This window comes from Chiloscyllium plagiosum, unplaced genomic scaffold (genome assembly GCF_037043375.1).
Source record: "Chiloscyllium plagiosum isolate Xiang-an unplaced genomic scaffold, Cpla_swu_hap1 HiC_scaffold_46, whole genome shotgun sequence".
NCBI lineage: Eukaryota > Metazoa > Chordata > Chondrichthyes > Orectolobiformes > Hemiscylliidae > Chiloscyllium > Chiloscyllium plagiosum.
In genome coordinates this window covers 8957636-8973005 of record NW_028270184.1, presented here as the reverse complement: position 1 = coordinate 8973005, position 15370 = coordinate 8957636, and the positions used below count along the sequence as shown (strand labels likewise).

The 15370-nt window shown below is 53.7% G+C and overlaps 1 protein-coding gene across 5 annotated transcripts in view; it reads right to left on the bottom strand.

The window, feature by feature from the left end:
* The window catches only part of LOC122546658 (RAS guanyl-releasing protein 2-like), a 129882-nt gene that overhangs the window by 52901 nt on the left and 61611 nt on the right, over positions 1–15370 (bottom strand). For 2 of the 5 annotated variants that reach the window (XM_087983696.1, XM_087983695.1), the window contains 3 exons: positions 11865–11927; positions 6661–6792; positions 288–438 (listed from right to left, as the gene is read on the bottom strand). In XM_087983696.1, coding sequence (XP_087839822.1) covers positions 288–438; positions 6661–6792; positions 11865–11927 — 346 coding nt within the window. Of the gene's footprint in view, positions 1–287; positions 1872–6660; positions 6793–11864; positions 11928–15370 lie in introns of those variants that run through there. The other 3 variants (XM_087983694.1, XM_087983692.1, XM_087983691.1) reach the window with 3 other exon arrangements.

The window sequence follows — 15370 nt, the reverse complement described above, 5'->3', positions numbered from 1 at the left end:
ACTGAGGGAGTGCTACACTGTCGGAGGGTCAGTACTTCCTGTCCTGTATTACACAGTGGGGTGATTGTTGGCTGTGATGGCCATTGGAATGACCTGGCGTGCTGAAAGGCGCTACAGAAATGCACACCTCTGTCTGACTGTGTAGCCTGGAGTCTCTCCGCCTGCCTCCTGCCCCATGCTCAGCCTATCCCCCCTCCCTCGGTTGTCAGAGTGAGGCTGTTGCGTTTCTCCCTTCCTCCCTGCGTCTCCCAGATTTCCGGGTGGTGCCCCTGTGTGGGGATACCCACCAGGATACGGCAGAAGGATTTGTACTCCAGGTAGGTGAGGTGCTCGGCCAGTTCCAAGGGTCCGAGGTGATCGAAGAGCAGAGACATCTTCCTCCGTTTCTGAGTGACGTGGTTGCGCTGGGTAATCTGCCTCTTCCACTCGAAGGAGGGTCTGCAGCAGCACAGCAAATCGCAGGGAGGTGAGGGCACGGGGGGCACACGCAGGGAACACGCGGACGGCATACAGAGAACACGCAAGGGGCATGCAGAGAACACACAGGGTACACACAGGGAACACGCAGGGGGCATAGAGAGAACACGCAGGGGACATAGAGAGAACACACAGGGTACACATGGGGAACACGCAGGGGGCATTGAGAGAACACGCAGGGGGCATAGAGAGAACACACAGTGGGCATACAAAGAACACACAGGGGGCATACAAAGAACACACAGGGGGCATACAAAGAACACACAGGGGGCATACAAAGAACACACAGGGTACACATGGGGAACACGCAGGGGGCATACAGAGAGAACACACAGGGTACACATGGGGAACACGCAGGGGGCATACAGAGAGAACACGCAGGGTACACATGGGGAACACGCAGGGGGCATAGAGAGAACACGCAGGGGGCATAGAGAGAACACACAGTGGGCATACAAAGAACACGCAGGGGGCATACAAAGAACACACAGGGTACACATGGGGAACACGCAGTGGGCATAGAGAGAACACGCAGGGTACACACGGGGAACACGCAGGGGGCATAGAGAGAACACGCAGGGTACACACGGGGAACACGCAGGGGGCATATAGAGAACACACAGGGTACACATGGGGAACACGCAGGGGACATACAGAGAACACAAAGGGTACACATGGGGAACACGCAGGGGGCATACAGAGAACACACAGGGTACACGCGGGGAACACGCAGTGGGCATACAGAGAACACATAGGGTACACTCGGGGAACACGCAGGGCGCATAGAGAGAACACGCAGGGTACACATGGGGAACACGCAGGGGGCATACAGAGAACACACAGGGTACACATGGGGAACACGCAGGGGGCATACAGAGAATACGCATGGTACACACAGGGAACATGCGGTGGGCACACGGAGAACACGCATGGTACACACTGGGAACACGCGGTGGGCATACAGAGAACACGCAGGGTGCACCCGAGGACCACACAGGGGGCATACAGAGAACATGCAGGGTACACTCAGGGAACACGCAGGGGGCATAGAGAGAACACACAGGGTACACACGGGGAACACGCAGGGAGCATAGAGAGAACACACGGTACACATGGGTACACGCAGGGGACATACAGAGAACACACAGGGTACACATGGGGAACACGCAGGGGGCATAGAGAGAACACACAGGGTACACACGGGGAACACGCGGGGGGCATAGAGAGAACACACAGGGTACACACGGGGAACACGCGGGGGGCATAGAGAGAACACACAGGGTACGCGGTGGGCGGCACGGTGGCACAGTGGTTACCACTGCTGCCTCACAGCGCCAGAGACCCGGGTTCAATTCCCGCCTCAGGTGACTGACTGTGTGGAGTTTGCACATTCTCCCCGTGTCTGCGTGGGTTTCCTCCGGGTGCTCCGGTTTCCTCCCACAGTCACAAAGATGTGCGGGTCAGGTGAATTGGCCGTGCTAAATTGCCCGTAGTGTTAGATTAAAGGGGCAAATGTAGGGGTATGGGTGGGTTGCGCTTCGGCGGGTCGGTGTGGACTTGTTGGGCCGAAGGGCCTGTTTCCACACTGTAAGTAATCTAATCTAATCTAAAAAAAGACTCGCAGGGGGCATAGAGAGAACACACAGGGTACACTCGGGGAACACGCAGTGGGCATAGAGAGAACACACAGGGTACACACGGGGAACACGCAGTGGGCATAGAGAGAACATATAGGATACACTCAGGGAACACGCAGGGGGCATTGAGCGAACACGCAGAGTACACATGGGGAACACGCAGGGGGCATACAGAGAACACACAGGGTACACACGGGGAACACGCAGGGGACATAGAGAGAACACGCAGGGTACACATGGGGAACACGCAGGGGGCATACAGAGAACACACAGGGTACACATGGGGAACACGCAGGGGGCATACAGAGAACACACAGGGTACACTCGGGGAACACGCAGGGGACATAGAGAGAACACGCAGGGTACACATGGGGAACACGCAGGGGGCACAGAGAGAACACACAGGGTACACACGGGGAACACGCAGAGGGCATACAGAGCACACGCAGGGAACACACGGGGAACACGCAGGGGGCATACAGAGAACACGGGGTACACACGGGGAACACGCAGGGGGCTTAGAGAAAACATGGGGTACACACAGGGATCACACAGGGGGCATACATAGAACACACAGGGTACACATGGGGAACACGCAGGGGGCATACAGAGAACACACAGGGTACACACGGGGAGCATGCAGGGGGCATACAGAGAACACGCAGGATACACATGGGGAACACGCAGGGGCATACAGAGAACACACAGGGTACACATGGGGAGCATGCAGGGAGCATACAGAGAACACGCAGGGTACACATGGGGAACATGCAGGGGGCATACAGAGAACATGCAGGGTACACATGGGGAACATGCAGGGGGCATACAGAGAACACACAGGGTACACATGGGGAACATGCAGGGGGCATACAGAGAACACACAGGGTACACATGGGGAGCATGCAGGGGGCATACAGAGAACATGCAGGGTACACATGGGGAACATGCAGGGGGCATACAGAGAACACACAGGGTACACATGGGGAACATGCAGGGGGCATACAGAGAACACACAGGGTACACATGGGGAGCATGCAGGGGGCATACAGAGAACATGCAGGGTACACATGGGGAACACGCAGGGGGCATACAGAGAACACACAGGGTACACACGGGGAACACGCAGGGGTCATAGAGAGAACACGCAGGGTACACATGGGGAACACGCAGGGGGCATACAGAGAACACACAGGGTACACATGGGGAACACGCAGGGGGCATACAGAGAACACACAGGGTACACTCGGGGAACACGCAGGGGACATAGAGAGAACACGCAGGGTACACATGGGGAACACGCAGGGGGCACAGAGAGAACACACAGGGTACACACGGGGAACACGCAGAGGGCATACAGAGCACACGCAGGGAACACACGGGGAACACGCAGGGGGCATACAGAGAACACGGGGTACACACGGGGAACACGCAGGGGGCTTAGAGAAAACATGGGGTACACACAGGGATCACACAGGGGGCATACATAGAACACACAGGGTACACATGGGGAACACGCAGGGGGCATACAGAGAACACACAGGGTACACACGGGGAGCATGCAGGGGGCATACAGAGAACACGCAGGATACACATGGGGAACACGCAGGGGCATACAGAGAACACACAGGGTACACATGGGGAGCATGCAGGGAGCATACAGAGAACACGCAGGGTACACATGGGGAACATGCAGGGGGCATACAGAGAACATGCAGGGTACACATGGGGAACATGCAGGGGGCATACAGAGAACACACAGGGTACACATGGGGAACATGCAGGGGGCATACAGAGAACACACAGGGTACACATGGGGAGCATGCAGGGGGCATACAGAGAACATGCAGGGTACACATGGGGAACATGCAGGGGGCATACAGAGAACACACAGGGTACACACCGGGAACACGCAGGGGGGCATAGAAAGAACACACAGGTTACACACGGGGAACGCGCAGTGGGCATACAGAGAACACGCATGGTATATATGGGGAATACGCAGGGGGCATACAGAGAACATGGAGGGTACACATGGGGAACACACGGTGGGCATACAGAGAACACGCAGGGTACACACAGGGAACATGCAGGGGGCATAGAGAGAACATGCAGGGTACACACGGGGACCACGCAGGGGGCATACAGAGAACACGCATGGTGCACACCGGGAACATGCGGTGGGCACACGGAGAACACGCATGGTACACACTGGGAACACGCGGTGGGCATACAGAGAACACGCAGGGTTCACCCGAGGACCACGCAGGGGGCATACAGAGAACATGCAGGGTACACTCAGGGAACACGCAGGGGGCATAGAGAGAACACACAGGGTACACACGGGGAACACGCAGGGGGCATAGAGAGAACATGCAGGGTACACATGGGGACCACGCAGGGGGCATACAGAGAACACGCATGGTACACACCGGGAACATGCAGTGGGCACACGGAGAACACGCATGGTACACACTGGGAACACGCGGTGGGCATACAGAGAACACGCAGGGTTCACCCGAGGACCACGCAGGGGCCATTAAGAGAACATGCAGGGTACACATGGGGAATACGCGGTGGGCATAGAGAGAACACGCAGGGTACACATGGGGAACACACAGGGGGCATACAGAGAACACACAGGGTACACACGGGGAACACGCAGGGGGCATACAGAGAACACGCAGGGTACACACGGGAAAGATGCAGGGCACATACGGAGAACATGCAGGGTAAACTTGGGGAACACGTGTGGGACACTCAGGGAACACGTGGGGGACATACGGAGAACATGTGGGGAACACTCGGGGAACACATGGAGAAAACACAGGGGACATACAGAGAACACGTGGGGAACATACAGAGAACACGCGGGGAACAAGGGGAGAGCACAAGGGCAATGCAGGAGGATACATGGGGATGACACGGGAATACATTGGGAAATCACAGGAAACTCCCAGGGAAGCACACAGAGAACACATGAGGAACATGTGGGGAGCGCAGCGTCACAGTGTTGCCAAGGACAGGAAACCATAGAAACTCTAAAGTGTAGAAGCAGGCCATTCAGCCCATTGGGTCCACACCAATCGTCGGAAGGGCATCCCATCCAGACGCATCCCCCTGCCCTATCCCTGTGACCCTGTATTTCCCACAACCAATCCACCCTAACCCGCACATCCCTGGGCACGATGGGACAATGTAGCACGGCCAATCCACCCTAACCCGCACATCCCTGGGCACTATGGGACAATGTAGCACGGCCAATCCACCCTAACCCGCACATCCCTGGGCACTATGGGACAATGTAGCACGGCCAATCCACCCTAACCTGCACATCCCTGGGCACTATGGGACAATTTAGCACGGCCAATCCACTCTAACCTGCACATCCCTGAACACTATGGGACAATTTAGCACGGCCAATCCACCCTAACCTGCACATCCCTGGGCACTATGGGACAATTTAGCACGGCCAATCCGCCCTAACCTGCACATCCCTGAACACTATGGGACAATTTAGCACGGCCAATTCACCCTAACCTGCACATCCCTGGGCACTATGGGACAATTTAGCACGGCCAATCCACCCTAACCTGCACATCCCTGGGCACTATGGGGCAATTTAGCACGGCCAATCCACCCTAACCTGCACATCCCTGGGCACTATGGGACAATTTAGCACGGCCAATCCACCCTAACCTGCACATCCCTGGGCACTATGGGACAATTTAGCACGGCCAATCCACCCTAACCTGCACATCCCTGGGCACTATGGGACAATTTAGCACGGCCAATCCACCCTAACCTGCACATCCCTGGGCACTATGGGGCAATTTAGCACGGCCAATCCACCCTAACCTGACACGGGGAGAATGTGCAAACTCCACCCAGACAGTCCCCAAGGGTGCAATCGAACCTTGGTCCCCAGCATTGTTAACCACTGAACCACTATGTTGCACCATGGGAACATGCAGCTAACATAGTGGGGACCAGACTGGGAACACTGTGGGGGGGATTGCATGCACGTTGTCTTATGTCCCTCCCCCTCTCTTTGTCCCCTTATTCTGCGATCCCCGTGTGCTGTCCTAATCACTGTGACCCCTGACCACTGCGATTTCCCCATGCCCTCCCTATCTCCGTAACCCCTGACCCCTGTGATTGCCCCACTCCCTCCCTGTCACCATGACCCCTGACCCCTGAGATACAACCACGCTCTCCGTATCATCATGACCCCGACCCCTGCGATTTCCCCATGCCCTCCCCATCACCGTGAACACTGACCCCTGCGATACCACACACACTCCCCATCACTCTGACCCCTGACCCCTGCAATTACCCCATGCAATCCCTATCACCGTGACCCCTGACCCCTGCAATTACCCCACCCAATCCCAATCCCTGACCCCTGTGACACCATGGCCCCCTCCCCATCACCGTGACCCCTGACCCCTGTGACACCACGACACCCTCCCCATCACTGTGACCCCTGACCTCTACGATTTCTCCATGCCCTCCCCGTCACCGTGACCCCTGGCCCCAACCGGCTTACACCTGGGAGATGTCGACCAGTTGGCTGTGTCTCCTGTCTCCAGCTCTACACACTGTCTCCTGGAGCTCCTTCATCTGCGCAGCCAGCTCAGAGTCCAGGTTAAACTCAGCGGGGAACTCCGCAATCCAGAACCTTCCGAGGTAAGGCAACAGAGGAGACACCCCGCGTCAGTCAACATCACCGCATGATCAGCAAGTTTGCAGACGACACTAAAACAGGCGGGATCGTGGGCAGTGAGGAAGGTTACCAGAAATTGCAGCAGGACCTTGGTCAGCCGGGGAAGTGGGCCGGGAAATGGCAAATGGAGTTTAATATAGATAGGTGTGAGGTGTAGTATTTTGGAAAGTCAAATCAATGCAGAAGTTTCATGGTGAATGGTAGGGCCTTAAGGAGTGTAGTGGGACAGAGGGACCTTGGAGTTCAGGTGCACGGTTCTCTGGAAGTGGAGTCCCAGGTGGACAGGGCAGTGAGGAAGGCTTTTGGTACACTGGCCTTCATCAGTCAGGGCCCTGAGGACAGAAGTTGGGACGTTATGATGCAGTTGTACAGGACGTTGGTGAGGCCGCACTTGGAGTATTGTGTTCGGTTTTGGTCCCCGTGCGATAGGAAGGATGTTATTAAACTGGAAAGAGTGCGGAAGGAATTTACAAGGATGTTGGCAGGACTCAAGGGTCAGAGTTATAGGGAGAGATTGGACAAGCGAGGGCTGTTTCCTTTAGAGCGTAGGAGACTGAGGGGGGACCTTATAGAGGTGTATAAGATCATGAGGGGCATGGACAGGGTGAATGCACTCAGTCTTTTCCCCAGGGTCGGGGAATCGAGGACTAGAGGGCATCAGTTTAAGGTGAGAGGGGAAAGAATAAAAGGGAACCTGAGGGGTAACGTTTTTACCCAGAGGGGGGTACGCAGATGGAATGAGCTGCCAGAGGAAGTGGTTGAGGTGGGTACATTAACAACGTATAAAAGGCATTTGGACAAATCCATGGATAGGAAAGGGTTAGAAGGATATGGGCCAAGTGCAGGGACATGGGGTTAGAGTGGACGGCCATTTTGGTCGGCGTGGACTAGTTTGGGCTGAAGGGCCTCTCTCCGTGCTGGAGGACTCTATGACTTTATAACCACAGACTAGTGCGTGAGGAGGTGAGTGTGTGAGTGTGTCTGTGTAGGGTGATGTGTATTGGTGTGGGTGTGTATATGAGGGAGTGTGTGAGTCTGTGTAGGGTGTCTGTGTATTGCTGTGAGTGTGTGTATGAGGGATTGTGTGAATGTGTCTGTGCAGGGTGTCTGTGGATTGGTGTGGGTGTGTGTATGAGAGAGTGTGTGAGTGTGTCTGTGTATTGGTGTGGGTGTGTGTATGAGGAAGTGTGAGTGTGTGAGTGTGTCTGTGTGGGGTGATATATATTGGTGTGGGTGTGTGTACGAGGGAGTGAGTGTGTCTGTGTAGGGTGATATGTATTGGTGTGGGTGTGTGTACGAGGGTGTGTGTGTGTGTCTGTGTAGGGTGTCTGTGTATTGGTGTGGGTGTGTGTATGAGAGAGTGTGAGTATGTGTGTGTCTGTGTAGGGTGATGTGTATTGGTGTGGATGTGTGTATGAGGGAGTGTGTGTGTGTGAGTGTGTCTGTGTAGGGTGTCTGTGTATTGGTGTGGGTGTGTGTATGAGGGAGTGTGAGTGTGTCTGTGTAGGGTGTATGTGTATTGGTGTGGGTGTGTGTATGAGGGAGTGTGAGTGTGTGAGTGTGTCTGTGTAGGGTGATGTGTATTGGTGTGGGTGTGTGTATGAGGGAGTGTGTGTGTGTGAGTGTGTCTGTGTAGGGTGATGTGTATTGGTGTGGGTGTGTGTATGAGGGAGTGTGTGTGTTTGAGTGTGTCTGTGTAGGGTGTCTGTGTATTGGTGTGGGTGTGTGTATGAGGGAGTGTGAGTGTGTCTGTGTAGGGTGTATGTGTATTGGTGTGGGTGTGTGTATGAGGGAATGTGAGTGTGTGAGTGTGTCTATGTAGGGTGATGTGTATTGGTGTGGGTGTGTGTATGAGGGAGTGTGTGTGTCTGTGTAGGGTGATGTGTATTGGTGTGGGTGTGTGTATGAGGGAGTGTGAGTGTGTGAGTGTGTCTGTGTAGGGTGATTTGTATTGGTGTGGGAGTGTGTATGAGGGTGTGTGTGAGTGTGTCTGTGAAGGGTGATGTGTGTGGGTGTGTGTATGAGGGAGTGTGTGAGTGTGTCTGTGTCGGGTGATGTGTATTGGTGTGGGTGTGTGTATGAGGGAGTGTGTGTGTGTGAGTGTGTCTGTGTAGGGTGTATGTGTATTGGTGTGGGTGTGTGTATGAGGAAGTGTGAGTGTGTGAGTGTGTCTGTGTAGGGTGTCTGTGTATTGGTGTGGGTGTGTGAGTGTGTCTGTGTAGGGTGTATGTGTATTGGTGTGGGTGTGTGTATGAGGAAGTGTGAGTGTGTGAGTGTGTCTGTGTAGGGTGTCTGTGTATTGGTGTGGGTGTGTGTATGAGGGAGTGTGTGAGTGTGTCTGTGTAGGGTGTATGTGTATTGGTGTGGGTGTGTGTATGAGGGAGTGTGTGTGTGTGTGAGTGTGTCTGTGTAGGGTGATGTGTATTGGTGTGGGTGTGTGTATGAGGGAGTGTGTGTGTGTGAGTGTGTCTGTGTAGGGTGTATGTGTATTGGTGTGGGTGTGTGTATGAGGAAGTGTGAGTGTGTGAGTGTGTCTGTGTCGGGTGATGTGTATTGGTGTGGGTGTGTGTATGAGGGAGTGTGTGTGTGTGAGTGTGTCTGTGTCGGGTGATGTGTATTGGTGTGGGTGTGTGTATGAGGGAGTGTGAGTGTGTCTGTGTCGGGTGATGTGTATTGGTGTGGGTGTGTGTATGAGGGAATGTGTGTGTGTGAGTGTGTCTGTGTAGGGTGTATGTGTATTGGTGTGGGTGTGTGTATGAGGGAATGTGTGTGTGTGAGTGTGTCTGTGTAGGGTGATTTGTATTGGTGTGGGTGTGTGTATGAGGGAATGTGTGTGTGTGAGTGTGTCTGTGTAGGGTGATTTGTATTGGTGTGGGTGTGTGTATGAGGGAATGTGTGTGTGTGAGTGTGTCTGTGTAGGGTGATTTGTATTGGTGTGGGTGTGTGTATGAGGGAATGTGTGTGTGTGAGTGTGTCTGTGTAGGGTGTATGTGTATTGGTGTGGGTGTGTGTATGAGGGAATGTGTGTGTGTGAGTGTGTCTGTGTAGGGTGATTTGTATTGGTGTGGGTGTGTGTATGAGGGAATGTGTGTGTGTGAGTGTGTCTGTGTAGGGTGATTTGTATTGGTGTGGGTGTGTGTATGAGGGAATGTGTGTGTGTGAGTGTGTCTGTGTAGGGTGTATGTGTATTGGTGTGGGTGTGTGTATGAGGGAATGTGTGTGTGTGAGTGTGTCTGTGTAGGGTGATGTGTATTGGTGTGGGTGTGTGTATGAGGGAATGTGTGTGTCTGTGTAGGGTGATGTGTATTGGTGTGGGTGTGTGTATGAGGGAGTGTGAGTGTGTGAGTGTGTCTGTGTAGGGTGATTTGTATTGGTGTGGGAGTGTGTATGAGGGTGTGTGTGAGTGTGTCTGTGAAGGGTGATGTGTGTGGGTGTGTGTATGAGGGAGTGTGTGAGTGTGTCTGTGTCGGGTGATGTGTATTGGTGTGGGTGTGTGTATGAGGGAGTGTGTGTGTGTGAGTGTGTCTGTGTAGGGTGTATGTGTATTGGTGTGGGTGTGTGTATGTGGAAGTGTGAGTGTGTGAGTGTGTCTGTGTAGGGTGTCTGTGTATTGGTGTGGGTGTGTGAGTGTGTCTGTGTAGGGTGTATGTGTATTGGTGTGGGTGTGTGTATGAGGAAGTGTGAGTGTGTGAGTGTGTCTGTGTAGGGTGTCTGTGTATTGGTGTGGGTGTGTGTATGAGGGAGTGTGTGAGTGTGTCTGTGTAGGGTGTATGTGTATTGGTGTGGGTGTGTGTATGAGGGAGTGTGTGTGTGTGTGAGTGTGTCTGTGTAGGGTGATGTGTATTGGTGTGGGTGTGTGTATGAGGGAGTGTGTGTGTGTGAGTGTGTCTGTGTAGGGTGTATGTGTATTGGTGTGGGTGTGTGTATGAGGAAGTGTGAGTGTGTGAGTGTGTCTGTGTCGGGTGATGTGTATTGGTGTGGGTGTGTGTATGAGGGAGTGTGTGTGTGTGAGTGTGTCTGTGTCGGGTGATGTGTATTGGTGTGGGTGTGTGTATGAGGGAGTGTGAGTGTGTCTGTGTCGGGTGATGTGTATTGGTGTGGGTGTGTGTATGAGGGAATGTGTGTGTGTGAGTGTGTCTGTGTAGGGTGTATGTGTATTGGTGTGGGTGTGTGTATGAGGGAATGTGTGTGTGTGAGTGTGTCTGTGTAGGGTGATTTGTATTGGTGTGGGTGTGTGTATGAGGGAATGTGTGTGTGTGAGTGTGTCTGTGTAGGGTGATTTGTATTGGTGTGGGTGTGTGTATGAGGGAATGTGTGTGTGTGAGTGTGTCTGTGTAGGGTGTATGTGTATTGGTGTGGGTGTGTGTATGAGGGAATGTGTGTGTGTGAGTGTGTCTGTGTAGGGTGTATGTGTATTGGTGTGGGTGTGTGTATGAGGGAATGTGTGTGTGTGAGTGTGTCTGTGTAGGGTGATTTGTATTGGTGTGGGTGTGTGTATGAGGGAATGTGTGTGTGTGAGTGTGTCTGTGTAGGGTGATTTGTATTGGTGTGGGTGTGTGTATGAGGGAATGTGTGTGTGTGAGTGTGTCTGTGTAGGGTGTATGTGTATTGGTGTGGGTGTGTGTATGAGGGAATGTGTGTGTGTGAGTGTGTCTGTGTAGGGTGATGTGTATTGGTGTGGGTGTGTGTATGAGGGAATGTGTGTGTGTGAGTGTGTCTGTGTAGGGTGATTTGTATTGGTGTGGGTGTGTGTATGAGGGAGTGTGTGTGTGTGAGTGTGTCTGTGTAGGGTGATGTGTATTGGTGTGGGTGTGTGTATGAGGGAATGTGTGTGTGTGAGTGTGTCTGTGTAGGGTGATTTGTATTGGTGTGGGTGCAAGAATATGAAAGTGAATGTGTGTGCGTGTAGGACGGTGTCTCTGAGTGAGTGTGTGTGTGTAGAAGGAAGACGGGGGAGATCACGCAACTATACATTCAGGCTAACTCACGCACTCACTGTTTGAGATTGCATCCACCTGGATTATTACCTGACCAACTGGCAGATTTTAAGTTGAAGGATCTTCACATTGGAACTGCAGGCCTCACGATATGTGGCAGAGTTAAGTTTCACCACGGGGTTAGATACAGAGTAACACTCCCTCTACACTGTTCCCCATCAAACACTCCCCAGGACAGGGACAGCACGGGGTTAGATACAGAGTAACACTCCCTCTACACTGTTCCCCATCAAACACTCCCCAGGACAGGGACAGCACGGGGTTAGATACAGAGTAACACTCCCTCTACACTGTTCCCCATCAAACACTCCCCAGGACAGGGACAGCACGGGGTTAGATATAGAGTAAAGCTCCCTCTACACTGTCCCCCATCAAACACTCCCCAGGACAGGGACAGCACGGGGTTAGATACAGAGTAAAGCTCCCTCTACACTGTCCACCCCATCAAACACTCCCCAGGACAGGGACAGCACGGGGTTAGATACAGAGTAAAGCTCCCTCTACACTCTCCCCCATCAAACACTCCCCAGGACAGGGACAGCACGGGGTTAGATACAGAACAAAGCTCCCTCTACACTCTCCCCCATCAAACACTCCCCAGGACAGGGACAGCACGGGGTTAGGTACAGAGTAAAGCTCCCTCTACACTGTCCCCCATCAAACACACCCCAGGACGGGGACAGCACAGGGTTAGGTACAGAGTAACGCTCCCTCTACACTGTCCCCCATCAAACACTCCCCAGGACAGGGACAGCACGGGGTTAGATACAGAGTAACGGTCCCTCTACACTGTCCCCCCCAACAAACACTCCCCAGGACAGGGACAGCACGGGGTTAGATACTGAGTAAAGCTCCCTCTACACTGTCCTCCATCAAACACTCCCCAGGACAGGGACAGCACGGGGTTAGATATAGAGTAAAGCTCCCTCTACACGTCCCCCATCAAACACTCCCCAGGACAGGGACAGCACAGGGTTAGATACAGAGTAAAGCTCCCTCTACACTGTCCCCCCTTCAAACAATCCCCAGGACAGGGACAGCACGGGGTTAGATACAGAGTAAAGCTCTCTCTACACTGTCCCCCCATCAAACACTCCCCAGGACAGGGACAGCGCGGGGTTAGATACAGAGTAAAGCTCCCTCTACACTGTCCCCCATCAAACACTCCCCAGGACAGGGACAGCACGGGGTTAGATACAGAGTAAAGCTCCCTCTACACTGTCCCCCATCGAACACTCCCCATGACAGGGACAGCACGGGGTTAGATACAGAGTAAAGCTCTCTCTACACTGTCCCCCCCCATCAAACACTCCCCAGGACAGGGACAGCACAGGGTTAGATACAGAGTAAAGCTCCCTCTACACTGTCCCCCATCAAACACTCCCCAGGACAGGGACAGCACGGGGTTAGATACAGAGTAAAGCTCCCTCTACACTGTCCCCCATCGAACACTCCCCATGACAGGGACAGCACGGGGTTAGATACAGAGTAAAGCTCTCTCTACACTGTCCCCCCCCATCAAACACTCCCCAGGACAGGGACAGCACAGGGTTAGATACAGAGTAAAGCTCCCTCTACACTGTCCCCCATCGAACACTCCCCATGACAGGGACAGCACGGGGTTAGATACAGAGTAAAGCTCCCTCTACACTGTCCCCCATCAAACACTCCCCAGGACAGGGACAGCACGGGGTTAGATACAGAGTAAAGCTCCCTCTACACTGTCCCTCATCAAACACTGCCCAGGACAGGGACAGCACGGGGTTAGATACAGAGTAAAGCTCCCTCTACACTGTCCCCCATCGAACACTCCCCATGACAGGGACAGCACGGGGTTAGATACAGAGTAAAGCTCCTTCTACACTGTCCCCCATCAACCACTCCCCAGGACAGGGACAGCACGGGGTTAGATACAGAGTAAAGCTCCCCTCTACACTGTCCCCCATCGCACACTCCCCATGACAGGGACAGCACGGGGTTAGATACAGAGTAAAGCTCCCTCTACACTGTCCCCCATCAAACACTCCCCAGGACAGGGACAGCACGGGGTTAGATACAGAGTAAAGCTTCCTCTACACTGTCCCCCATCGCACACTCCCCATGACAGGGACAGCACGGGGTTAGATACAGAGTAAAGCTCCCTCTACACTGTCCCCCATCAAACACTCCCCAGGACAGGGACAGCACGGGGTTAGATACAGAGTAAAGCTCCCTCTACACTGTCCCCCATCGCACACTCCCCATGACAGGGACAGCACGGGGTTAGATACAGAGTAAAGCTCCCTCTACACTGTCCCCCATCAAACACTCCCCAGGACAGGGACAGCACGGGGTTAGATACAGAGTAAAGCTCCCTCTACACTGTCCCTCATCAAACACTCCCCAGGACAGGGACAGCACGGGGTTAGATACAGAGTAAAGCTCTCTCTACACTGTCCCCCATCAAACACTCCCCAGGACAGGGACAGCACGGGGTTAGATACAGAGTAAAGCTCCCTGTACACTGTCCCCCATCAAACACTCCCCAGGACAGGGACAGCACGGGGTTAGATACAGAGTAAAGCTCCCTCTACACTGTCCCCCATCAAACACTCCCCAGGACAGGGACAGCACAGGGTTAGATACAGAGTAAAGCTCCCTCTACACTGTCCCCCATCAAACACTCCCCAGGACAGGGACAGTACGGGGTTAGATACAGAGTAAAGCTCCCTCTACACTGTCCCCCATCGAACACTCCCCAGGACAGGGACAGCACGGGGTTAGATACAGAGTAAAGCTCCCTCTACACTGTCCCCCATCAAACACTCCCCAGGACAGGGACAGCACGGGGTTAGATACAGAGTAAAACTTCCTCTACACTGTCCCCCCATCAAACACTCCCCAGGACAGGGACAGCACGGGGTTAGATACAGTGTAAAGCTCCCTCTACACTGTCCCCCCCATCAAACACTCCCCAGGACAGGCACAGCACGGGGTTAGATACAGAGTAAAGCTTCCTCTACATTGTCCCCCCATCAAACACTCCCCAGGACAGGGACAGCACGGGGTTAGATACAGAGTAAAGCTCCCTCTACATTGCCCCCCATCAAACACTCCGAGGACAGGGACAGCATCGGGTTAGATACAGAGTAAAGCTCCCTCTACATTGTCCCCCATCAAACACTCCCCAGGACAGGGACAGCACGGGGTTAGATACAGAGTAAAACTTCCTCTACATTGCCCCCCATCAAACACTCCGAGGACAGGGACAGCATCGGGTTAGATACAGAGTAAAACTTCCTCTACATTGTCCCCCATCAAACACTCCCCAGGACAGGGACAGCACGGGGTTAGATACAGAGTAAAGCTCGCTCTACACTGTCCCTCATCAAACACTCCCCATGACAGGGACAGCACGGGGTTAGATACAGAGTAAAGCTCCCTCTACACTGTCCCCCATCAAACACTCCCCATGACAGGGACAGCACGGGGTTAGATACAGAGTAAAGCTACCTCTACACTGTCCCCCATCAAACACTCCCTAGGACAGGGACAGC